Genomic DNA, 25,859 nt, shown 5'->3' on the forward strand with positions numbered 1-25,859 from the left:
CCTTCCCTTGCTCTGTTTGCTCCTGGGTCATTGTGTACTGGGTTCCCTCAGGGAAAAACAGTGGAATGAAATCCACGGTCTCCAACCAGGCTCAGGCCAGATTCTCAGCTCCCTGAGGTCCAGCTCTGACCTGTGACCCCTACGTAGGACATGAGTCTTGCATGGGAAATGGCTGGGTGAACCAAGGTCCCCCTGTTCTCTAGGAGCTGTTCAAGAAGCTGCTGCCCCATCAGTGCCTGGGCTCCGTCTGGTCCAAGCGCAACAAGCCTGGCAATGAGCACCTGGCACCCACAGTCCGGGCCACTGTCGCCCAGTTCAACGGTGTGGCCAAGTGTGTCATCACCACCTGCCTTGGCAACCCAAGCATGACAGCCCGGGACAGGGCCATGGTGGTGGAGCACTGGATCAAGGTGGCCAAGGTATGCAACGGGAAGCCCAGCCGAGGTGCTCTCCTGAGTCTCGGGCACTGCTCTTCCCTTGATCAGGTCTCAGGGTGGAAGGCCCTGGTCTTTGCCCTAGGGACTGTGCAGTCCCTAGGCTCTTCCGTCCAGGGGCATGCTGACCTCGCCTTGCATGGCCCCATGCTGGGATGCTCCGTTTCTGCCTGGCTCCTTCCTTGGAGTGAGGTAAAATCTTCCTCCTCCTCTGGGCCTCACGTGTGCCCTTCGGCAGGTCCCTGGACAGCGGCTTCCTCCAGCAGGAGCACTTTCCCCTGAGGGGGACTGAAGCTTGAGAGCCAATCAGGTGCCGGCTCCCCAAGTGACAGCCCATTCTCTTCCCTCCCCAGGCCTGTCAAACCCTGAGGAACTACTCGTCCTTACGTGCCATCCTCTCGGCTCTGCAGAGTGTCTCCATTCACCGCCTCGAGAACACGTGGGGGAAGGTTTCCAGGTGAGTAGGCCTCTCTCCATGGAGGGACCAGGATGGACGAGGGAGCTCCCAGAGGCTTGTCCTCTTCCCCCTCAGGCAGCTTGGACCTTCTGGGAGGCGGCAAACCCCGACCACAGGACCTGGGCTGGTGGGTGCGTCTCTCAGCCTCCCTGGTGAGGAGGTCACCATGCCTCCCGCTTTAGAAATCAGTTTTGCCAAATGTCCCACACGGGGCTGAGCTGCATTAAATCTCTTCACGTGTTTCCTTGACAGCCACTAAGTTCTCTGCCCATTTGAACCCCAAATTGACCCAAACAGCGTTTCTCAATGAATATGGGAAGGGAGGCCCAGGACGAGCCACATGAGAGCTCCCTCCCATGTCCTACAAAGACCTTAGTGCTCAGAGGATCCCAGAAGAAACCCTCAACCAGGCAGGTTGACACTCTGGGGTTCTCAAAGAAAAGGCACTCGCACTCAACCCTGCCACATTATTCGTCCATTGATCGTGCCTCCCTTGCCTCTCTTCAGGAAGCCATTGAGGATCTTTCAAAAGCTGTGCAGCAAGGACACCGCACAGGGCAGGAACCTGCTCATCAAGGTAGCCTGGAAGGTGCAGGTCTGGAAAGAGAGGAGGGGTGGGAGGGAACAGGGTCCTGAGTGGATGAAGTCGGGAATGGTCTGAAGCATTCCTTGGGGAGGGGAAGCCTTTGTCATGAATGTGGCGACAGCCTAGGTGAGGATGCCGTTGGCGGCGAGGGGGCAAGCAGGTGGTGTCCAAGCAGACTCCCTAGCCTAGACACCCTCTCTCTCTGTGTCGACAGCTGGTCCAGGTGGGGGCCTTTACAAACCTGGAGAGCCCAGAGGACAGACCTGTGCTCAGTGATGGGGTTGGGCTGGGTTGAGGGCCACAACAATGATGAGAGTAATAGGACCCTGAGTCCTCAGGAGACCATGGGAGATAGGTGGAGTTGTCACGTTTCCCGATGAGAAAACAGGCTCGGGGAGGCCAGGCTGCAAGCTCAAGGTCACACATGGAGTGAACGTTGGAGTGAGATTGTTCTGGAATCACTCACGGCCTGCTCCTGGATAATGGGGCCTCAGGATCAGTATGAGTTAGGTCAGATGTCTAGGTTGTGAAGTCCAAGATGGTGGGGGCAAGTGGCCTGAGGGTATGATGGTCTCAAGGAACTTGTCCTTGGCCCTGCAGGAGCGACCATCCAATAGATTTGCCACCATGGTGATGGCCCTCCGGGGAGCCCAGAAGAGGATGCAGAAGAAGGTGAGTGTGCCTGAGGCCCAGGGCCTCCAAAGTCAGAGGAGGAGGAGGGCTCCTCCCTGAGGGCTGGAAGCCTCCCAAAAAGGAAAGATCAGGAAGGGGGGGGCCTTCCCACTCCAGCTGCGGCTTCTGGGGCCACAGCTTCTACAATTCTTATTTCAAAAGGACCAGGAGGAGGGTCCAGAGTGGTCCATAGAGAATGGGTTTTGCGGGTGGGGAGGGACCGACCTAGTGCTCCATTCCCTGGCATTTTTGAAAAGCAGGCCCTGAAGGTGATGAGGAGGAGTCTGATGTTCTGGGGGGGGAGGGGAAAGGGAACCCGTGGGGGGGAGGCTGCTAAGGGTCCTAGGCTGCTCCACGTGAGCCCCTGGGGTGGGCTAGGAGGCTGGAGCATTTTCAGTGGAGGGTCCCTGTGGACACCAGAGAGCAGGGACTCATCCCAACCCTCCCCCTCATGACACAGGGTGTCGTGCCTTTCCTTGGCACTTTCCTCACCGAGCTGGTGATGTTAGATACCGCCATGGAGGACTATCTGGAGGTGGGTGAGCCTGAGGATTGTGGGGGAGGGACCAGAATCCGGAGGTTTGGGAGCAGAACGCCCCTGTACTGAGCCCTGAGCTCTCAGGACTCGGCAAACCTCCCGTCATGACAGCCTCACGGCTACCCTGTGAGCCTGGGGGCTGTTGCCCATCTCAGGGATGAGCGAGGTGAGGCTGCAGTTAGGCCACGGCTCCCGGTGCCGAAGACTGGTGAAGCAGCAGAGCTTCCTGAAGGCAAAGCTGCGTGAGGTCTGTCTGAGTGGACCTCAGCCTCCCCCGGTGAGTTTGCCCGTGGGGGGAGAATGAAGTCAGGACCCTCCACGTCAGCAAGCACCTCAGTAGCCACAGCAGCCCCTTCCTGCCTGAGGCTTCGGCCTCCCCTACTGTCTTCCGAGAGGGTGGTGCTGCAGGGTCCCGACCTGTAGCCAGTCCATCTGCCCCATGTCCTCCTTTCTCTGGACCCCAGAGCCTGGCCTAGATCCCAGGCCCACTATCTGTGTATGCACGGCCCCCTCATGGGTCCTGGCCATGGTGCAGCATGAGAAGGGATGGGAATCAAGTGCTCCTAAGAACCAGGGGCCTCATTCTGATGGACTTTGTCTGCATTCCAGGGGAATGAGATCAACCACCAAAAAAGAAATAAGGTAAGCATATGTGGCGCTTCCCGCAGGGAAGGGTAGGGAGTGGGCCTCAGAGATGTCCCTGGGAAGAACATTGCTTGGCTCCATCCCCTCCACCTCACATTTCCTGGGATCCCTTGAGAAGAAAGCAGTGCAAGTCCCATCCCGTTAGGAGATGGGGACAGAGCATGGCATCCAGGAGGACTTCCCGGAGGAGGGGCTACTGATACTCATCTCTGAGAACAGGTGGAGACCGGATGAATCTGCAGGGAGGAGGATGGCCATGTGTGCCAGGACCTGGGATGGGTGCCCGGTCCCGGTGCTCAACCCTCACCAGACCCTGCAGCTCCCCGCCCCCCCCCCCCCCAGGCTCCCTGTACATCCTGTGCTTCTCTCTCTGCTCAGGAATATCAAGTCATGACGGACATCATGCTGCTCCAGGTGGCTGCCGAGAATTACACCCTAGAGCCCGAGGATCCTTTTTGGGCCTGGTTCCAGGCTATGGAGCCGCTCAGCGAGGCTGAGAGGTGAGGCCCATCAGGAGCTGGGTCGGTGAGGTTCAGGGTGGACTCTTTCTGCTGGCCACTCCTGGGATCCTCCTTCCCTGGGCAGCCTCAGGCCTTGTTGCCGGGGTGCCAGACTCCAGCTGTGGGCAAACACTGGCAGGGACTCTTGAATGGAAGCTCCTGGGCAACTCACAGGTGTCCCTCTGTCCTTAGCTACACCCTGTCCTGCCAGCTGGAGCCCCGGTCCTAGCTGGTCAGCAGCACTCAAGAAGGAGAAGAACTGGCCGCAGTCAACCTCAGGACTGAGCAAGTGTCCAGTGGCCCTGCAGGGATTCCTCAGCAGCTGCATCCTTGTGCCCATTGTCTCCACACCCCTTCCCCCCATCTATTTCCTTATGTAGGGGGCACCATTTAGTTGTTTTAAATAGTACCGTGATAGATTTGCATGTTAGGAGATTAAAGCCCTTGTTTTGTTTTAGAGCCCATGTGTGTGGTTTGGGTCTTTTACTTCCTGCAGTAATGGAAAACTTGCACAGACTCTCATATTCGTTCCTGACCTAGGAAATCCCCCAGAGTCATCAGCTACTGTACGTGGGAGAAAGGAGAAGTGCCAGCCCTTCTCCCTAGCCACTGGAGGGCACCCCCAAATCCCCCTTACTCAGAGCACGGGTCCATTTCAGTCAATGAATTTGGGCAAACAGCAGAGACAGCCCCTCAGAACTCCTGAGATTTAGAGGTTGCAGGGACTTTCCCAGGAATAGCAACAACCACTGAAAGTGGGAGTCCTTAAGACTTGTACGCCCCAGAACTCCTTCCTGCCCCAGGACTGGGGTTGCCTTTCTCCGCTCTAAGGCCAGGAAGACTGTGTCCTGCTTCTTCCGTTGAGATGCTTTTTTGGTTTTGTGTTTGGTTTTGTATTGCCCCCGTATTTGGAACTTGTCGTATTGTAGTTCAATCTCTGGAACTGCATCAGCACCTAGTGGGGAAAAACACGGAAGGAGATCAAATCCTGCGTGTGAAGGGGACAAAGCCAGAGGAAGATAATTTGCAGATGGACTCAGGGCAGGCAGGACTTTCCAGCCTCAGTCTCCCCGTTGGCCGTTTACCAAGTTTGTAATCTTTCTGGGATTCTTGTCAGTGATCTCTGGATTCCCTTTCCTGCTTGTTTTGTGTGTTGGGAAAAGATGGGAGGGGTACCTTAAAGGGCACACCTGAGCCTGGTTCCATGAACATCTATGCTGACCTAGGAGCCAGGATTTCCAGCCTTCGTGCATCTCCTTATGCAGTTCTTCTGAAGCAGCAGTTCCCTCCAGGCCCCAGGCTCTGTGTCCGATCCATGGTAGCCACTGTTCCCTGGCTGGCATCTGGTGGATCAGGGATGGGTTCTCTCTTGCCAGGATAATGGGTCATATCGTTTTTTTTTTTTTAAGTTTTTTAAAACTTATTGGACAGAGAGCGATAGTAAGAGATTGAACAGAAGCAGGGGAGTGTGAGAGGGAGAAGCAGGTTTCTGTTGGAGCAGGGAGTCTGATGCAGTCCTGCATTCCAGGACCCTGTGATCATGACCTGAGTCGAAGGCAGAAACTTAAAGGCAGAGCCACGATGGTGCCCCATGGCCCATATCCTTGACCAGAGAAACCCACCCTCTCCTTGGTGGTCAAGGGGACTTTTAGGTCCATGTTGTTCTGAAGTCCATGTCTCAAACATTCTCTAGTTTACACACTTAGTCTCAGTTTCCACTCTTACACCAATTTGTCCAAAATTGGGTACTCAGCTTGAGCCCCCAGACCTACTGAGTCCCCTGCACATTGAAAGTGAGGAGATGAGAAGCATCTAGCATGCACGTGGTTGCCAAAACAAAGCAGAGGTAGGAATACTTCTATCAGACAAAACAGAATGAAAAAAAAAAAAAGAGTAGTAAGACACAAAGAAGGACACTGTGTCATAATCATGGAGACAATGCAACAAGAAGATAGAACAATTTTAAATATTTAGACACCCATCATAGGAGGACTCAAATACTTTTATAAAATAGTTAATAAGTGGTGCCTGGGTGCCACAGCGGTTAAGCGTCTGCCTTCGGCTCAGGGCGTGATCCCGCCGTTATGGGATCGAGCCCCACATCAGGCTCTTCCGCTATGAGCCTGCTTCTTCCTTCCCACTCCCCCTGCTTGTGTTCCCTCTCTCACTGGCTGTCTCTATCTCTGTCGAATAAATAAAATCTAAAAAAAAAAAAATAGTTAATAAAAAACAGCAGGCAACTAATTGACTGTAATGCAATACAGTAGGGGTTCTAACACCCCACTTCTATTAATGTGGACTTGATCCAAAATGAAAATCAACAAGGAAACAGTGGCTTTGGGTGATGCACTGCTTTTAACAGACGCATGCAGAGCATCCCGTCCTAAAACAGCAGAACACTCATTCCGTTTGCGTGCACATGAAACGTCCTCCAGAACAGATCACTATTAGGCCACAGAACAAGTCTCCACTAATTAAAAAGATGGAAATCATAGCATGCATCTTTTCTGACCACAATGCTATGGACTAGAAATCAACCACAAGAAAACACCAGGGAAGACCATGAATACATGGAGGTCAAAGAACATTCTCCCAAACGATTAGTGATTCAAGCAGGAATTCTAAGATGAAGTAAAAATTAAATGGAAGTAAAGAACAACGATAAGACATGGGTCCCAAAACTTTGGGATACAACAAAAGTGAATCTTAGAGGACGGGTTACAGCAATACAGAAGCAAGAACAATCTCCCATCCCATCACCTGACACAAAGGGATCTAGCATAAGAACAGCAGAGAGCTCTAGAGCAGGGGATCAGCCTTGGCGCGTTGGAGCTCTTGCTGTTGGGCCCATGCATAGCTTCTGTCCTTGCTCAATTTCCCGGCAAGGATGGTGTTCTTTCCCTTCTTCCAGAAAAATTCCCATCAGGGCCACTGGAGAATCAACCCTTTATGGAATTCTAGAATGCTAGAAACTGCCAAAAAGGCCCAGGAAACAACCATGCCTTCCCCATTTGGTATACCAAGGTGCTGATTAGCTTTCTCTTTGGGGAACATTCAACAGTGGTTTTTTGAGACATCATCTTAGGCCCGGATCCCCTGAGGATCTCATGAAAATACAGATTCTGATTCAGTAACACTGGGAGGGACCTGAGACTCTGCATTTCCAACATACTCCCAGCAGATGCCGAGGCTGCTTGTCCACGGACCACACTGAGAACAAGGAGCCAGCGGGCCATTCGACAAAAGTTATCTGTTTCACCAGTGAAAACAGAATTTTCAGCAACAGTTTGGCTACAATGAGGAGGCCTTTTTATTGTCAGGAAGATAAACAGCCAGGGCAGGTCTTTGTCCACATCGGCAGGCCTCTCCTGCTCTTCTCTTCCGGGGTATATGGAGGCAGGATGGAAGGAGGTCAATAGTTTATGAGCTTCTTTAGTTCAGTGGGTTTCCTTCCTGTGCCCTCCCGTATCTCTGCGATGTGTGCAGAGCACATAGTCCTTTCAAGAGGGGTGGCCGAGGCTGAAAGGGGGTAAGGTGGGAGCCTGAGCTCCTGAGTCAGCCCTGACACGTGGGCAGAGGCAGGCGCTAGGGGCCACTCTGTGTGTGGTGCACGGGCTCACTTGGAAATCCGCTAAGTGGGGCAGATGAGCCTGAGAGGTGTGGCATAAGACACTGCTATAAACTACACTGATTTCCCAAAGGATTTTGCAAGTGCTCACAAAAGTTTGAACCTGAGCCCTGTGAGTCCTTTAGGAACAGGGAGATTATGGTCAGGCTTTGCCACAGCCTAAGGGTGAGAACAACAGGGCCTTTGTGGAGTGAGGCATTCATATTGAAGATAAAATATTAGCTGGGTGGTCCGGGATAATGAAGGCATTTATTACCCCGGCCAAGCACAGGTATGTCAGCCTGATCCTCAGACTGCCTGTGCAGAGTCTGGGTTCATGAGGTCTCCAGAGGGGTGAGGCTGGCCACGTAAAGAGTTGGGATAAAGGCACCAATGACCAAAGCGGCTCAGGAGGACGAAAGAGTTGTGACCTGGGGATACAATGGAAGGATGGAATACCATTGCCCTGAAACTGAGACCGGTTTCCAAGAGCGTCCTTATAAACTCTGAACGACAGAGAAAATGGTCTCAATCCAGCCTCACAGGGAAAACACGTACCAGAAAAACAATGGACATCTATGAAGGGTTTAGGAAGCCAGGTGTCCCAGTGACCTGAGCACAGGCCCACAGTTGGCATGTGGGAGGACAAACCACTGGGTTGGCCATGACCTGAAAGTGACCTTGGAGCAGCCCATTGCCTTTCATTTTCCTCGTCTGCTGGGGACAGAGGTTGACTCTAGGTTCCGGAGTTGGCAGGCCTACAGCAGAAGGCAGATCAAAGTACATACTTACTCCATTCCATTCTGTTTACAAAAGATAATTTGGGGGCCCCTGGGTGGCTCAGTCAGTTAAGCGTCTGCCTTCAGCTCAGATCATGATCCCAGGTGCCTGGAGTCAAGTTGCACGTCAGGCTCCCTGCTCAGCAGAGTCTGCTTTTCCCTCTCCCTCTGGCCCTGCTCGTGCTCGCGCTCTCTCTCTTAAATCAATAAATAATGAAAAAATATTTTTACAGAAAGACAATTTGGAAGCCTTGGTGGAATACCTCTCTAAGAATGCCAGTTAAGGAGTAGAATTTTCCAGAATAGGAGTACCAAATGGGCCAGGTACCACACCCCCTTATCAGCTCTAGGGGAAAATTTTTTTAAATTTTTTTATTATGTTATGTTATTCCCCATACAGTACATCATTAGTTTTTGATGTAGTGTTCCATGATTCATTGTTTGCCTATAACACCCAGTGCTCCATGCAATACGTGCCCTCCTTAATACCCAGCCCCGGCCTAGCCCAATCCCCCACTCCCTCCCCTCTGAAACCCTCAGTTTGTTTCCCAGAGTCCATAGGGGAAGACGTTTTTAAACAAACACAATTTGATGAGTTTTGACACATGTATATACCCATGATAATGAACATAGTCATCATTCTCAAAAAATTCCCTGATGCCCTTACAATCCTTCCCTTCCCCAACCGTCCCGTCACCAGGTAATCACTGGTCTACTTTCTGTCTGTCTATTTTTATGCAAGGGTGCTCTTTATTTTTTTATTTAAATCCAATTAATTAACATATAATGTATTATTTGTTTCAGAGGTAGAGGCCAGTGATTCATCAGTCTCATATAATACACAGTGCTCATTACATCACGTGCCCTCCTTAATGCCCAGCACCCGGTTACCCCATCCCCCACCACCTCCCCTCCAGCAACCCTCAGTTTGTTTCCTATGATTAAGAGCCTCTTATGGCCTGTCTCCCTCTCTCTCATCTTGTTGTATTTTTCCTCTCTTCCCCATGATCCTCTATTTTGTTTCTTTAATTCCACGTATGCATGAGATCATATGATAATTGTCTTTCTCTGATTTATTTTGCTTAGCGTAATCCCACCAGTTCCATCTACATCATTGCAAATGGCAAGATTTCATTGTTTTGATGGCTGAGTAGTATTCCATTATACATACCACGTATATACATTCCATTCCATATATACCACATCTTCTTTATCCATTCATCTGTCAATGGACATCTGGGCTCTTTCCATAGTTTGGCTGGTGTGGACATTGCTGCTATAAACATTGGGATGCAGGTGCCCCTTCGGGTCACTATATTTGTATCTTTGGGATAAATACCTAGTAGTGCAATTGCTGGGTCATAGGGAAGTTCTGTTTTTAACTTTTTGAGGAACCTTCAAATTCTTCTCCAGAATTAGGTACCAGTTTCCACTCCCGCCAACAGGGCAAGAGGGTTCCCCTTTCTCCTCATCCTTGCCAACATCTGTCATTTCCTGACTTGTTAATGAGGTGGTATCTCATTATGATTTTGATTTGTATTTCCCAAGTGATATGGAACATTTTTTCATGTGTCTGTTGTCCATTTGTATGTTTTCTTTGGAGAATGTCTATTCGTGTCTTCTGCCCATTTCTTGCTTGGATTATTTATTCTTTGGGTGTTGACTTTGATAAGTTCTTTATAGATTTTGGATATTAGCCCTTTATCTGATTAAGACATTTGCAGATATCTTCTCCCATTCCATGGGCTGCCTCTTAGTTTTTTTGACTGTTTCCTTGGCTGTGCAGAAGGTTTTTATCTTGATGAAGTCCCACAAGTTCATTTTTTCTTTTGTTTCCCTTGCCTTTGGAGATGTGTCATGAAAAAGGTTGCTGTCCTAGAGGTTGCTGCCTATGCTCTCCTCTAGGATTCTGATGGATTCCTGTCTCACACTTAGGTCTTTCATCCATTTGGAGTTTATCTTTGTGTATGGTGTGAGAGAGTGGTCAAGTTTCATTCTTTTGCTTGTAGCTGTCCAATTTTCCCAACACCATTTGTTGAAGAGAGCGTCTTTTTTCCATTGGGTATTCAGTCCTGCTTTGTGGAAGATAAATTGACCATAGAGTCGAGGGTCCACTTCTGGATTCTCTGTTCTGTTCCATTGATCTATGTGTCTGTTTTTGTGCCGGTACCATACTGTCTTGATGATTACAGCTTTGTAATATAGCTTGAAGTCTGGAATCATGATGCCTCCAGCTTTGGATTTCTTTTGCAATATTACTTTTGCTATTTGGGGTCTTTTCTGGTTCCATACAAGTTTTAGGATTGTTTGCTCTGGGTCTATGGAAAATGCTGATGGTATTTTGATAGGGATTGTGTTGAATGTGTAGATTGCTTTGGGTAACATAGACATTTTAACAATATTTGTTCTTCCAATCCATGAGCATGGAATGTTTTTCCATTTCTTTGTGTCTTCCTCGATTTCTTTCATAAGGTTCTATAATTTTCAGAGTACAGACCATTTACCTCTTTGGTTCTGTTTATTCCTAGGTAATTTAATGGGTTTTTTGGGCAACTGTAAATGGGATCGATGCCTTCTCTTTCATCTGCCTCATTCTTAGTGTATCAAAATGCAACTGACTTCTGTGCACTGATTTCATATCCTGCCACTTTGCTGAATTCCTGTATGAGTCCTAGCAATTTTGGGGTGGAGTCTTTGGGACTTTCTCCATAGAGTACCTTGTTTGACTTCTTCTTTGCCAGTTTGGATGTCTTTTCTTTCTGTTGTCTGATTGCTGAGGCGAGGACTTCCAGTACTATGTGGAACAACAGCAGTGAGAGTGGACAGCCTTGTCATGTTCCTGACCTTACGGGAAAAGCTCTCAGGTTTTCACCATTGAGGATGATATTTGCCATGGGTTTTTCATATGTGGCTTTTATGATGCTGAGGCATGTTCCCTCTATCCCTACACAGCAGAGAGTTTTTATCAAGAAAAGATTTTGTATTTTCTTAAATGCTTTTTCTGCATCAATTGAGAGGATCGTATGGTTCTTGACCTTTCTTTTATTAATGTGGTGTATCACATTGATTGATTTGCAGATGTTGAACCATCCTTGCAGCCCAGGAACAAATCCTAAATGGTCACGGTGAATTATCCTTTTAATGTACTGTTGGATCCTATTAGCTAGTATCTTGGTGAGAATTTTTGCATCGATGTTCATCAGGAATATTGGTCTGTAATTCTCCTTTTTGGTGGGGTCTTTGGTTTGGGGATCAATGTAGTGCTGGCCTCATAGAAAGAGTTTGGAAGTTTTCCTTCCATTTCTATTTTTTGAAACAGCTTCAGGAGAATAAGTTATTAATGCTTCTTTATATGTTTGGTTTCCGCTGGTAGGCCATCTGGTCCTGGACTCTTGTTTGTTGGGAGATTCTTAATTACTGCTTCAATTTCTTTGCTGATTATGGGTCTGTTCAGGTTTTCTAGTTCTTCCTGTTTCAGTTTTGGTAGTTTATATGTTTCTGGGAATGCATCCATTTCTTCCAGATTGCCAAGTTTGTTGGCACATAATTGCTCATAATATGTTCTTATAATTGTTTGTATTTCTTCAGTGTTGGTTGTGATCTCTCCTCTTTCGTTTGTGATTTTGAGTCCTTTCTCTTTTCTTTTGGATAAGTCTGGCTAGGGTTTATCAATCTTATTCTTTCAAAGCATGAGCTCCTAGTTTTGTTGATCTGTTCTACTGTTCTTTTGATTTCTATATCATTGATTTCTGTTCTAATCTTTGTTATTTCTCTTCTCCTGCTGGCTTTAGGCTTTATTTGCTGGGTTTTTTCCCCATCTCCTTTAGGAGTAAGGTTAGGATGTGTATTTGAGAATTTTCTTGTTTCTTGAGAAAGATTGGTATTGCTATATACTTCCCTCTTAGGACTACCTTTGCTGCATTCCAAAGGTTCTGAACTGTCGTGTTTTCATTTTCATTTGCTTCCATTTTTTTTTTTAATTCTTTAATTTTCTGCTTGGCGCCTTCATTCTTCAGTAAGATGTTCTTTAAGCTGGGGCGCCTGGGTGGCACAGCGGTTAAGCATCTGCCTTCGGCTCAGGGCGTGATCCCGGCGTTATGGGATCGAGCCCCACATCAGGCTCCTCCGCTATGAGCCTGCTTCTTCCTCTCCCACTCCCCCAGGTTGTGTTCCCTCTCTCGCTGTCTCTGTCTCTGTCGAATAAATAAATAAAATCTTAAAAAAAAAAAGATGTTCTTTAAGCTCCATGTATTTGTGGTCTTCCAAATTTTTTCTTATGGTTGACTTTAAGTTTTACAGCATTGTGGGGACACCTGGGTGGCACAGCTGTTAAGCGTCTGCCTTCGGCTCAGGACGTGATCCCGGCGTTATGGGATCGAGCCCCACATCAGGCTCCTCCACTATGAGCCTGCTTCTTCCTCTCCCACTCCCCCTGCTTGTGTTCCCTCTCTCGCTGGCTGTCTCTGTCTCTGTCGAATAAATAAATAAAATCTTAAAAAAAAAAAAAAAAGTTTTACATTATTGTGGTCTGAAAATATGTAGGGAACCATCCCAGTCTTTTGGTACCTGTTGAGACCTGATTTGTGACCCAGTATGTGATCTATTCTGGAGAATGTTCCATGTGCACTTGAGAAGAATGTGCATTCTGCTCCTTTAGGATGAAGTGCTCTGAATATATCTCTAAAGTCCATCTGGTCCAGTGTGTCATCCAAAGCCCTTGTTTTTTGATGCAAAGAGTGAGATCTTGTTGATTGTTGATCTTCTGCTTAGATCATCTGTCCATTGCTCTTTGCAAACTGAAGGGTAAGAAATCAGAGAAAGACAAACCTTATGAGACTCTTGACTCTGGGAAACAACCTGAGGGTTGCGGAAGGGGAGTTGGATGGGCGGATGGGGTAACTGGGTGATGGGCATTAAGGAGGGCACGTGATGTAATGAGCACTGGGTATTATATGCAACTGATGAATCACTAAACTTCACCTCTGAAACATATACTATACATTAATTTTTTTTAAAAAAAAGCAGGTAGATAGAGCAATGGAACAGAAGAGAGAGCCCCCAAATAAATTCACACATACATGGATAAATGATCTTTGATGAGGGTGCCAAGAGTACACAATGAGGAAAGGATAGTCTCTTTAACAATCAACAGAATGAAAAGGCAGTCTATAGAATGGGAGAATCCAATTGCAAACCTTGTATCAGAAAAGAGACTAGGGGCCCTGGGTGGCTCAGCTGATTAAGCATCCAACTCTTGATTTCAGCTTAGGGCATGATCTCAGGGTTATGAGTTCAAGCCCTGCTTTGGGCTCCATACTCATTTTGGATTCTGCTTGAGATTCTCTACCTTGTCCTCTGCCCCACCTACTACTTGCTCACTCTCTCTCTAAAAAATAAAATCTTTAAAAAATAAAAAAGAGGCTAATATCCAAAATATATAAGAAACTGCTACTAATCATTAAAATAAAAGTGTTTAATCCAGGGGCGCCTGAATAACTCAGTTGGTTAAGCATCTGCTTTCTGCTCAGGTGATGATCCCGGAGTCTTGGAATCAAGTCCCACATCAGGCTCCCTGCTCAGCAGAGTCTGCTTCTCCCTCTGACCCTCCCTCCTCTTGTGCTTTCTCTCGCTCTCTCAAAATAAATGAATCTTTTAAGAAAGTGTTTCACCCAACATAAAAATGGGCTAAATATTTCAATAGACATTTTTCCAATGAAGAAATACAAATGGCTGACAGACATATGAAAAGCAGCTCAGCATCATTAATCATCAGAGAAATCCAAATCAAAGGACAATATCATGTCACCTGTTAGGATGGTTTATATATATGTTGGTAAGAAAATGGAAATTTGAACATTCATATACTGTTAGTGAGAATGTAAAATGGTACAGCCATTATGGAAAACAGTACTGAGTTTCCTCAGATAATTGCAAATAGAACCACCATATGATCCAGTAATCACATATCTAGGGATACATCCAAAGGAAATGAAATCAGTAGATGACCCTAGTATTTGTTATGATAGTCACCAACTCCTGTGTCGTGTTGAATTCAGAGGAAATAATTTTATCTTCCATCACTATTATGTTAACTATAAACTGTAAGTGTCCTTCATCAAGTTGACAAAGTCTTTCTTAATTCTTATTTTGCTGAGAGTTTTTAAATCTTGAATGTATGTTGAATTGTCCTAAGTGCTTTTTCTGTATCTGCTGAAATGATCAAGATTCTTCTTCTTCAGTCCATTGACTTGGGAATTACTGTATCAGTTTCCCATTGCTGTAACCAATTACCACAAATGTATTGCCTTCAAACCTCATAAATATAGTGTCTTACACTTCTGCAGGTTAGAGTCTCATATGGGCCTCACTGGACTAAAATAAATACGTCTGTAGGGTGTTCCTTTTTGGAGGCGCTGGGAGAGAATCTGGTTCCTGGCTTTTTCTAGCTTCTAGAGGTTGTCTACACTCCCTGCTTAGTTGCCCCTTCCACCTCTAATGCCAGCAATAGCTGACTGACTGCCCCACATCCTAGTGGACTCTTCTGCTGCACTTCCACTTTTAATGACCTTGTGACCACTTGGATAATCCAGGATCATCTCCTGATTTTAATGTGAGCTGATTGGCAACCTAATTCCATCTGCAACTTTAATTCCCCTTCCCCATGTAAGGCAACATGCGGGCAGATTCCAAGGATTAGAACATGGACATTTGTGGGGGGCATCATTCTGCTAGAGATGGTACCCAGGGCTGAGTGTCAAGGAGCAGGGACATATATGAATGCAGGAGCCCATCTCCCCATGGTGCCTAGGGAGAGAATAAGAGGGACTTAGGGTTGCCCCTTTCTGGAATCTCAGGGAGCAGAGCTCTTGAGCATCTATACACGACCTGTGCCCCTCTCATTGTGCTCCTCACTTTCTGCACAGATGAAAGCTGAACTTTTCTGGGTGGAAGATTTGTGGGGGGCCCCTCATTCAGCTCTGGTCCACTCCCTCATTCACCCAACTCACTGTTCTACTTGTCCCTCCCCCATGCCAGGGTCTGTGGTCCAGGTGGGGTTGACTCAGCCACCCTCAGTGTCCAAGGGCCAAGGAGAGATGGCCACCAACACGTGCACTAGGGGAGCAGCTCAGCTTCAGCAACACCTGGGCTTTGTTGCCAAACTCCTGACCCCCAGATTTGCAATTGCCTCTCAGAAGAGCTTCCTGGGCTCCAGGTCAGGCAGCCAGGCTTCTTGATCTCTGGGCTTCAGCCTGGAAAAGAGGCTGATTATTACTGCTTAGTGTGGGACAGCAGCTTGATGCCTACATTGTCCTCAAGGCCCACAGGGAAGTGAGATAAAAACCTGTTGGCTGTCTGTACCTTCTCACTGTCCAGAGTTATTGCTGTCATTTTGTGGGCAAGTGGCTGCTGCTGAGTTCTGGAGTAGTGTAATGGGGGCCGTCCTTTCTCCTCTGGTTCTCTGATACTGTGTGGTTGATGCACCCCCATTTCTAAGATCCTGGGTATGGTTTGCTGACCCAGCTGTCCACAATTTCTGGAGCTTTTGGTCAGATCACTCAGTCCTGCACTGGAAGTATTGGTGTGGATTATTATGTTAGTGACTGGAACCAGCTTTGCTCTGGGAAAAAAATGCAGAGTCCCTCTTCTTCCCTTGAAAGTTCTGCTTCCCTCCAATTTTCTGATACCATATGTGTACACCCAAACAACAGACCCAATCAACCCTTGGGTCCAGTATCAGGCAGAGGTTAACTGGCGTGTGCCAAAGAGGGCTGGGTGGTCCCTCCCATTCCTCAGAGTGGAGCACCCACAAGATGTGCTTAGCGCTCTCTCCCTCTCCTTGAGGCCTTCCCTATTTTGTCCCCCAATCAGGAATGATGGAGAGAGAGCAACACAGGATGAGGTGAAGGGGATCCCCCTGACTGCCACAGTGGAAAGTGGGTTGGTCTTGGCTGATCTGTCATGGTCTTTGGTCCTTCTGCTGTTCTTTTTTTTTTTTTTTTTTTTAAGATTTTATTTATTTATTTGACAGAGAGATAGGCAGTGAGAGAGGGAACACAAGCAGGGGGAGTGGGAGAGGAAGAAGCAGGCTCCCAGCAGAGGAGCCCAATGTGGGACTCGATCCCGGAACGCCGGGATCACGCCCTGAGCCGAAGGCAGACGCTTAACGACTGCGCTACCCAGGGGCCCCTTCTGCTGTTCTGAATCTGGAACAAGTTCTCTCTGAGGTTGGGTTCCCTCTGGATCCCCCTCTACAGTGATCTACAATGGAGGAAGAAGCTGTGGAGGTCACGTCACTGAGTACAAGGCTGTGGAAGAGGCTGCAGTCTTAAGAGGAGGCTCCTGGGCAGTGAAGAGACCCCACTCTGGGAGGAGGGGATAGTGGACAGGTGGATGGGCATGCAACTCTCTCTCCAAGGTCCCCTTCTGTATGTACATCTGGCCCTAACACAGCAGGAGGAGTTGTGGGCCTGCCTTGCCACAAACCCCTGGGGTACATCAGCTGTGGGAGGCCATCAAGGGGAGGGGAAGGATCTGCATGACTTCCCTGTCCTCCCTTTGAGTGGGGCCAGTAGGTAAAATCAACTTTGGGCCCCGCGGGAAGCAGAACTCGAAGGGTCTTTCCATCACAGCCTCGTCCTCTTTCCTCCCCACTCCTCTCACTCTCTGCTCAGGTGATTTGTTGACAGTGGATCAGGGGAGGCCCTGCCACTTCCTTCTTATAGACATCATATGACCTCAGACTCACCATCCCTGTGTCTCTTTCCATTTCAGGGCCCTGGGCACAGTCTACACCGTCTCGGGAATCTCAGTGTCGGGGTCTCCTGGACAGAGAGGTGCTGTGTCTCGCACTGGGCTCGCAGTGCGTCATTGGACTTTGGCACAGGATGAATGCTGTCCTCAAAACTGTGACCCTCTGAAGCCCCCGCACTTAGCTTCCTCTGGTATTCTGGTGATGCATGCTGCTTCAGTTAGTTGTGAAAAGTCCTATTCAACGGAAAACTGAGTATATTTAGAATGATGTGTTCATTGAATAGATCGATGTAAGAAGTGACCTCTAAGGATTCATGTGTGAGTTCTTTTCTCTAGGAAATTGTCTTGATGACTCATCCCATGTCTTCCGTGACTATAGGATTAACCATGCTTTTTTGCCTCAATTTGGACAAGTCACTTAACTCCTTTGCAGGTAGGCTGCATGCAGAGGTGACCAAACTTATTTTACAAGTTTGGACTAAATGAACAAATGCATTGACTGCTTAGGACATGTGGAAGACCCCTGAGGGTGGGTCTTTGGAAAAACCCTGAGAGACCGTGGTCAACCTGGCCGGGAGGGCAGTGACACCGCAGTGCTACTATGTATCCTACATCCTCTAGACTCCAGGAGAGACATCCAGCTGTAGCCACCCATGTTTTAAGAAAAAGTGGCAGGGAAAAAGACAAAATGTCAGACACAAAAGAAAGAACTGAGAAAATAATGCCCATAACATAGGATGACTGGGGTTGACTGTGACAATGGAGAGAGACAGCTGTGACAAGACAAGGATCTCAGAGCTGCAGAGAGGCGCATGCCTCTCTGAGTGATCATGATTTGCTCAGAGGACATGACCCAGTAATGTGAGACTAGGCTGTCAGTAGGCCACCAACCAACATTTAGTGAAGGGTAGCATGACAGATACATCCCAAGATCTTACATGAATACAACTTTTCTCTCTCCTCACAAATGCCCCCTTGAGGAATGACTGTTAGTCCTGTTTTCGACATGAGGAGACGTCTCCTAGAAATGTTTTTTGATCCTGCTGTGTGTCATGTGGTGTGAATGGCAGAGCGAGGCATGGTGCAGACCATGCAGATTCAGATCCTGCACCCTCCCCACTGCAACGTGTTGTCCTCACTGCACTGTCTCTGGAGAATCTCTGTCCCGTTCACCAGGTGCAAGGAGGTAAGTGCAGGATTACTGGTAAGAACTTCACATTCTCTCCCTCCATGGATCCTAATTATTCTTGGGAAGATATACATAAAATAACCACACAATAAAAAGTTCAACTAATAGGAGATCCCTGAAAAAGATGACCTGGGCACAGCTCTAGTCAGGGAGATTTTGGGAGGTTCTCTGGAAGAGGGGCTGACTGAACCCCTATCTGAGGAATGCATTCAGGGTAACTTGGGGTGCAGCCTGGGTAGTGGCTGGAGTGGGCAGTGGAGGAGGAGGTGATGCCTGCAGAAAGAACATCGTATGGATGGAATCAGGAGGCGATGAGGAAAGTTTGAGGACGAGGCGATGGGAGGTCAATGTGACTGGAGCTGTTTCGCAGTCAACAGACAACTCGTAACCAACCAAGCAAACCGCATGCTGCCTAGACACAGCTCAGTGCGGTCAACTCAAAGCCACAGTAATGCTGTCGTGAGGCTCAGACTTCCACTGTGACATGAGGCCCAGCGAGAAGCCGAGTCCTTCCCAACCCGTCTGCTGCACACACGTCAGTGTGATGTACGTGTCTGGAGTGGTCTCCAGGCAAACAGGATGATGAAAATCAGCTACTTCCTCTTGACTGCTCTAGCGAGGCCTTGGGCAATTTGGAGCAATTTTACATGTATTTTTTTAATTTTTTTTTAAAGATTTTATTTATTTGACAGAGAGAGAGACAGCGAGAGAGGGAACACAAGCAGGAGGAGTGGGAGAGGAAGAAGCAGGCCTCCCGCCAAGCAGGGAGCCCGATGCGGGGCTCGATCCCAGGCCCCTGGGATAATGACCTGAGCCGAAGGCAGACGCTTAACGACTGAGCCCCCCCGGTGCCTGTACATATATTTTAAAGATACAGTGTGGATTTAGAATGATAGGCAGTTTTACACCATATCTTGGAATCTCTGTATATCTTCATGTTTTCTTTCTATATAGTACAAGCCTTATCAAGATAAGTAAAATATACATGACCAAAGATAATTGATTTTATTCCCAAATAACTTTCTCTATGACTGTGAAGATGAATTAAGTAAATTTACAAGTTCAAGAAATCATACATATATTAAATATCCAAACTCTACCATTACAAAATTGTGCATATGATAAGCTTTAGTTTTTTTTAAGTTGGAGGAAGAATATAACAACAAAGCCCTGTTTAATGACCTAAATTCAACCTGAGGATCTGGTTGGTCACTATTATCCAGAGGTGCCACGTCATATTATTCAGTATACGATTTTAAGAAAATTCTTTTATTTTTTTAAAATTTAATTCCTTTTAAAGTGACACTCTATTTTGAAGTTGAGTTTCATGTCTGTGACCTAACAGTGTGCACACAACTGCATGAGGAGTCTCTCTGAGACACAGTTTACGTTGAACTGTGATTCCTGCAAACACCTGAGGATAATCAGTCATGGACTGTGGCTTGAGTATGAGTATGATGTGGTGAGTGACTTTAGTGCAAATGGCAGCTTAAAGACCTCCAAAAATTCTCTCCTCAAAAAAAAATCAATGAGGAAACTGGCAAAAATTGCCACCAACATCTTAAGAACTCTGGAAATAAACTCAAACTTGCAGCAGTAGAGGGAATGTTGATACTGGTGGAAGAGGGAGGAAAAAAAACAGGTGAGTCTCAGTCAGAACCATGAGTTTTGTGCTGTTTTAACACGGCCTAGTCCCATCCCCTGCCCTGTGGCTCCAGAGTAGTTCAGAAAACTAAAGCCCATGTTCACAGTGAAAGACAGCAATGCGGCAGCCACTGGAGAGAACAGAATGGGTCCGGAGCTCCCTCAAAACCTCATTTCTAGAGAATTACCACTAATGGGTCTGAGGGATGTCTGCAAGACCCTACTTGTTTGACTGTTTGTGTTTAATCTCACTTGGAGCTTGCCCAGAACAAAAAGCCTTTTCCCAGCATAATTGTCAAAAAAGAAATTATAGGCAGTTGCTTAACTTGTGGTTGGTTGGTTAAAGTGATAGATATTAGTTGGAGCAAACAATAGAGTAATAGAAAGCTTACAAGGACCACCAAAAAATGAGATTTCCATGAGGGGATCTGAAAAGTTCTGACTTATTCTTACGAATCTAGAACACTGTAAGCATACCCAGGAGAGACCCTAGAAGGCCCTTAGCTCTCCCCCTGCCTGACCTGGATGTTCTGCACAAGCAACAATGAAGGTTTTCAGCTACCAGCTGAATTTTGAAGATACGATTCAACATGCTCACGAAGCCCTTCGACAAAGACTGAATGACTTAGTTCTAGGCTGTTCGTGAGATCTCTCTCCGGCCAATAGCTGACCGCCATAGAGCTGAGCAGGGACTACAGTGGTCACACGTGACAAAGAATACAGACTTTGGAGAATTAGTTCATTAAAGTCACTAATGAGAAAGCAATGACAAAAAATAGCAAAGCCAACAAATCCTAGGGAAGAGTGAGAATCCGATTTCTAGAGTTGTCATATGATATTATTTTAAATAACCAATTTACAGTCCCCCTCCCCAGTAACAAGATACCTGCAGGGAAACCAGAAGTCTGACTGTGCAGAAAAAAGTTGGCATACCAGGGCCAAGTGTGCTTTCCTATGACAGGCCTGCTTGTCAGACTGACCCTGTCTGAAGTCTGGGAACTTGGAATCAAGAGGGTCCCCACCATTCTCTGGTAAGTGTGGCTTGCTGTGCCTAGACTGTTGGTGCAAACCCTGTGGTTTATGCAGCACATATCTTTGCTGATAGAACTCTGAAATTCAGGTATGTGCGAGGCAGAGGGTGCCTAAATGACCAGTTCCCACTAAAAACCTCTGAGTACAAAGTCTCTAATGAGCTTTCCTGGAAGATGTTTCACACTTTATTGCTGGAGGAATGAAGTGTACCTTTGTGATGCCACTGGAGCAGTTCTCTTGAAAGCTTGTGGCTGGTTTTCTCTGAACCTCCCATGCACCTTTCCCTTTGCTTATTTTGCTTAGTGTGCTTTCACTGTAATAAATCACAACTATCAGGATGGCTATATACTGAGTTCAGTTAGTCTTTCTAGAGGGACGGATGTTGGAGGTGCTCTTGGGCTGTCCCCCACACATAAGCTGATATACAAGGAGAAAAAAGCAATGAATACACACTGTCCCTAAGCAAAGTCCAGACACTGGACTTACGAGACAGATACTTTGTATCAGCTCTTTTAAGTATATGTAAAGAATTAAGGGAAATGATATTTAAAGAACTAAAACATAGTATGAGACTTATATCTCTCCAAGTAGAGAATAACAATAAAAAAGATGTGAATTATAAAAGAGAAACAGATATTCTGGAGTTGAAAAGTATAGTAACAACTGAAAATGTCACTAAAGGGGCTTGTATTCACTTCCTAGGACCGCTGTAAGAAATTACTACACTCTACATGGGCTAAAACAATAGAAATTTACTCTTTCACACGTCTGAAGGCTGGAAATCTGAAGTCAAGCTATAACTTAGGCTCTGTTTCCTATTGAAAGAGCTAGAGAACTATCTTTCCTTGCCCCTTGCTATCTTTTGGTAGTTTCTGGAAATTCATGGCTTTCCTTGGATTGCATCTGCATCACTCTAAACCCTGCCTCTGTCATCACATGGTGGCTTTCTCCCCTCTGTGTCTGTGTGTCCAAACCTCCCTGCTCTTATAAGGACAGCAGCCATTCAATCAGGGCACACTCTAATCCAGTGTAACCTTATCTTGATTATATCTGCAAAGACCTTATTTCCAAATAAGGATACTTTCACAGGTACTGTGGGGTACAACTTTAATGTATAATTTGGGGAGACACAAAGCCACAACAAAGCTGAACAACAGATTTGAGCAGGAAAAAGACAAAAATTTGAAGATAGATTAATAGAGATCCAGTCTGATGAACAGTGAGTTAAAAAATATGGATGGGAGAAAAAAATAGCAGAGCCTCGCGGACCTGTATAATACAATAAGCATGCCAACATATGCACAAAGAAAAGTCCCCAGAAAAATAAAAGACAGGGAATGAAATATAAAATAAGTAAAAGATAAAATAAATAAAAGAGAGGGACAGTGAAAATATGTGAAGTAACAATAGCCAAAATCTCACCAAATTTCATGAGAAACATTAATAAAAATATTAAAGAAGTTCAAAAAAGTCCAAGCCGGATAAACCCACCTCATAATAAAATTGTTCAAGGCCAAAGACAAAGAGAAAATCATGAAAGCAACTAATCATTTACAAAGGCTCCTCAATTTTATGGCTAATTTTCATCAGAAACCAGAGGCCAGAAGGCAGTGGGATGACATGAAAAGTGCCAAAAGACAGGAACTGTCAGCCAAGAGCTCTGCATCTAGCAGATGTCTTTCAGTAATAAAGGAGACGTTGAGACATTCCCAGATAACATCTGAGAGAACCCACTGCTTTCACAAGGCCTACAAAGAAATACTAAGGGCCCTTCAAGCTGAAATGAAAAGACAACAGAGTAACTTAAATCTACATGAAGAAATAAAGAGTTGCATAGGTTAATATACAAGAAAGTGTAAATATATAAGTATGTATATGTTGGCTAATGAATTTAAATAAAAAATATAAAAGTATGTAAGATGTGTATAATTGTAAACAATGTATTATTTTCTCCTGATTTAAAAGGCACCACCTGAAGTCAATATTATAAACATGCTGACGAGCACACAGTGTATAAAGATATAATTTGTATGACCATGGCAATAAGGGGAGGGTGTGCATTGAATCTACATGAAGGTAGTTTCTATATGCCATGGAAATTAATCTGGTATTAATCCAATTAGAATGTTATAATTTAAGGTGTTAATTATAATCTGAGGGAAGCTACTAAGAACATAACCCAGAATATATAGCAAAAGAAGCACCATGGAAATGTATTCGGTACGCTAGAACATAACATAAAAAACCGGTAATGGAGGACTATTAGAAAAGAGATGACATATACAGCCAAAAAACCAAACCAAAACAAAAAACAGATACCAATGCTAGCTGATTAGTAATTAAATATTCATGGATTATATACTCCAATTCAGAGGCAGATATTGGCAGAATGGATTTAAAAAAAACCCTATAATCTCCATTTGCTGCCTATGAGGGAGTCACGCTTTAAGTCTAAGACAGAGAGGTTGAAAATAAAAGGAAAATAAATGCTAAGCAAGTAGTAACCAAAAGAGAACGAGACTGGCTTTGATAATATAAGACAAACTTTTATGACATTTTTCTTCTAGAAAAAAAAAGGACATTTTATAATGACAAAAGGGCCCATCCTTCGAGATTATGAACGTTTTACAAGAAAACTCCAAAATACATAAAACAAACTGACAAAAATGAAGAGAAACAGACCCCTCAACAATAACAATTGGAGACTTCAATATTCAACTTCCAATAGTGAAAAGTCATTTCTTGTGATGCTCACAGGGTGGGAGGAGTAGGGGCTGAGATCCATATTTCATGGTGCAGGTACTGAAATTTAGAGATTAAGTGACTTTCTCAGAGTTGCAGCTCAACTGCAACTGAATGATGGTTCTGAGTCAGGGGATACAGACGGTTCCCTGGAGATAGAGATCCCTGATCACCTGAATACGAGATCAGGTCCTGGACACCTGAATTGAGCCCTTTCCTCACTCCCTTGCTCATATCCTCTTGCCCCAAGGTTTCTGCAGGCAGACACCTGGTATGTCAAGGAGGTGCCTGCACCAAGAGGATGGCTCAAATCCTGACCCAACTCCTGGCTCTGTGTTTCAATCCCTGACTCAAAATACATTGTCTTTCCTCCAAATGAAGAACAACCCCTGATGGAGTGGGGGGATCTGAGTATGTCTCCATCTCCCCTCACTTGCCCCCAGCACTTGATTCTATCTGCTGCCTTTCAGTGAGACTCCCTGGTGGTCAGGTGATCACCCTGAATGACCAGTAGTCTGCTTGCCTCCCAACTGGCTCAGAACCCAGGACATTCTAAACCAACTGCCCACGTGACAGTTGCCCAAAGAACTAGCTTCGTCTTCAACTGACCAAACTTGGATGATGAGCAGTTCATTAACTAGGAGAGGGGTCTGCCAGGCTGGACTTTTGTGGCTTAGTGGATGAAATCTACACACCTCCAGTGTCTCCCTGACTATCTGACCCACCCTCAGAGCAGCCACTACGGAAGGCATGGCTGAGAGCAGGAAGTAGCCACACTGGCCCTTGAGTATGCACCTTCCCTGCTCACTCCTTCCTTTCCAACATCCAGTGTCTTTTGTACAAACCACAGTCCTTCTTGAATCTAATTACTGATTTTACTCCCATGCCATCTTCAATGGAGTAGTTAGTGGGGGTGATATTTGTGGCCCTACCATGTTGTTTGGTCAGATGCCCATTTCAATGTGGCTGAACCACTGTGGGCACAGCCAGCAGAACAGTGGACAGCCAGCAGATCTTCTTAAACACAAATAGTTATATTGTGAATCCTGTGTTTGAATCCCTTATGATCTTTCTCTTTTTATAACCTGAGCCACAATCCTAGAAAACATACTGAAAATAGAACTGTTGATATGCAGCTGAGAGAAGACCCTGGGAGCACATTCATTCATTCCTATGCTGCACTTCTGTTCTATGAGCAAAGAGGGGTATTATGATCTGTGATGGGGCTGTGATTTTATGAGGATGAGACAATGTAGAAAGGCAGCACAGCACAGGGACGGAGAGAGAGAGAGGGAGCATGAGAGCTGGTGTCTGGTGGCTGGTATCAACTCATGCTAGAAGACACATGTACCTGGGAAAGTTACTTAACCCCTTTGTCCCTGGTTCCCTGTTCTGCGGCATGAGGCCTATTTACTAGTATTCCCTTATGAAGCTTAATATAAGACAGTCCAGACAGCACCTGGAGAAAATGACCGGTGCTGCGTAAGTGCTGTGTAAGTGTTCCAGCATTAACTGTCTGCAAGAATAAGCAAGGAATACAGGAGTGGCTGCCTCCGGAGAGGAAACTCGAACAGATACAGGGCAGGGGAGGGTGCAAGGTGACATTTCAGCCCTCACATGGGCATGATGCTTTACAGCTCATGGAGAGTATCTGTCATCATTTCCTGTCATCCCCCATCATCCTCATGGGTTATGCAGGGTAGGTGCTGTGACCCCTGTTTTGTGATTCATGGCTCTAAATTGTAGAGATTCTAAATGACGCCTGGAGTCACAAGGCTGATGACAGATCTGAGATAGGAAAGTAGTTGTTTCCTTGGGGACAGAGATCCCTGAACAACCCCTACCGCCTCCCCTGAGTCCTCCAGATCATGTGCTGGACTTCTGAACCAAGGGCTACCCTCCCTCCATTCCCCAAATTTTCCTGCCCCAAAGTTGCTGTCAGGACATAGAAGGTGCTGGAGCCAAGAGAAGGGCACATGCCTCCACCCAAACGTTTCAATCTCTGACCCAAAAGCTATGATATTTTCCTGAAAGGAAGTCCCTTAACAGGTCGGGGGAAAATCCCTCCTCCTCCCACGTCATCACACATCAGCTGCCTCAAGGCAGACCGACGGTGTGACCAGTGGGCTGCTTGACTCCTATGTGGCCCAGAGCCCAGGATTTTCCAAGCCAACTTGCACATATAATTCCTCTCTAATGAATCAGCTTGGCCTTCAAGAACCAACCCTGGATGAACCACTAGCTAATGAGGAAAGTGACCTGATGGACTGGTGCTTTGCTAGT

The 25,859-nt window shown here is 46.3% G+C and overlaps 1 protein-coding gene across 1 annotated transcript; it reads left to right on the plus strand.

Annotated features, from left to right (window-relative positions):
• Nucleotides 1-209: 209 nt before the first annotated feature.
• LOC130543849 (ral guanine nucleotide dissociation stimulator-like) lies at nt 210-10,766 on the plus strand. The gene is made up of 6 exons (XM_057312869.1): nt 210-419; nt 788-891; nt 1,399-1,468; nt 2,078-2,149; nt 2,610-3,329; nt 3,711-10,766. The coding sequence occupies exons 1-5, from the start codon at nt 366-368 to the stop codon at nt 2,754-2,756; spliced, it is 447 nt and encodes a 148-aa protein (XP_057168852.1). The 5' UTR covers nt 210-365; the 3' UTR covers nt 2,757-3,329; nt 3,711-10,766.
• The last annotated feature ends 15,093 nt before the right edge of the window (nt 10,767-25,859 follow it).

Source organism: Ursus arctos, unplaced genomic scaffold (assembly GCF_023065955.2).
Source record: "Ursus arctos isolate Adak ecotype North America unplaced genomic scaffold, UrsArc2.0 scaffold_16, whole genome shotgun sequence".
NCBI lineage: Eukaryota > Metazoa > Chordata > Mammalia > Carnivora > Ursidae > Ursus > Ursus arctos.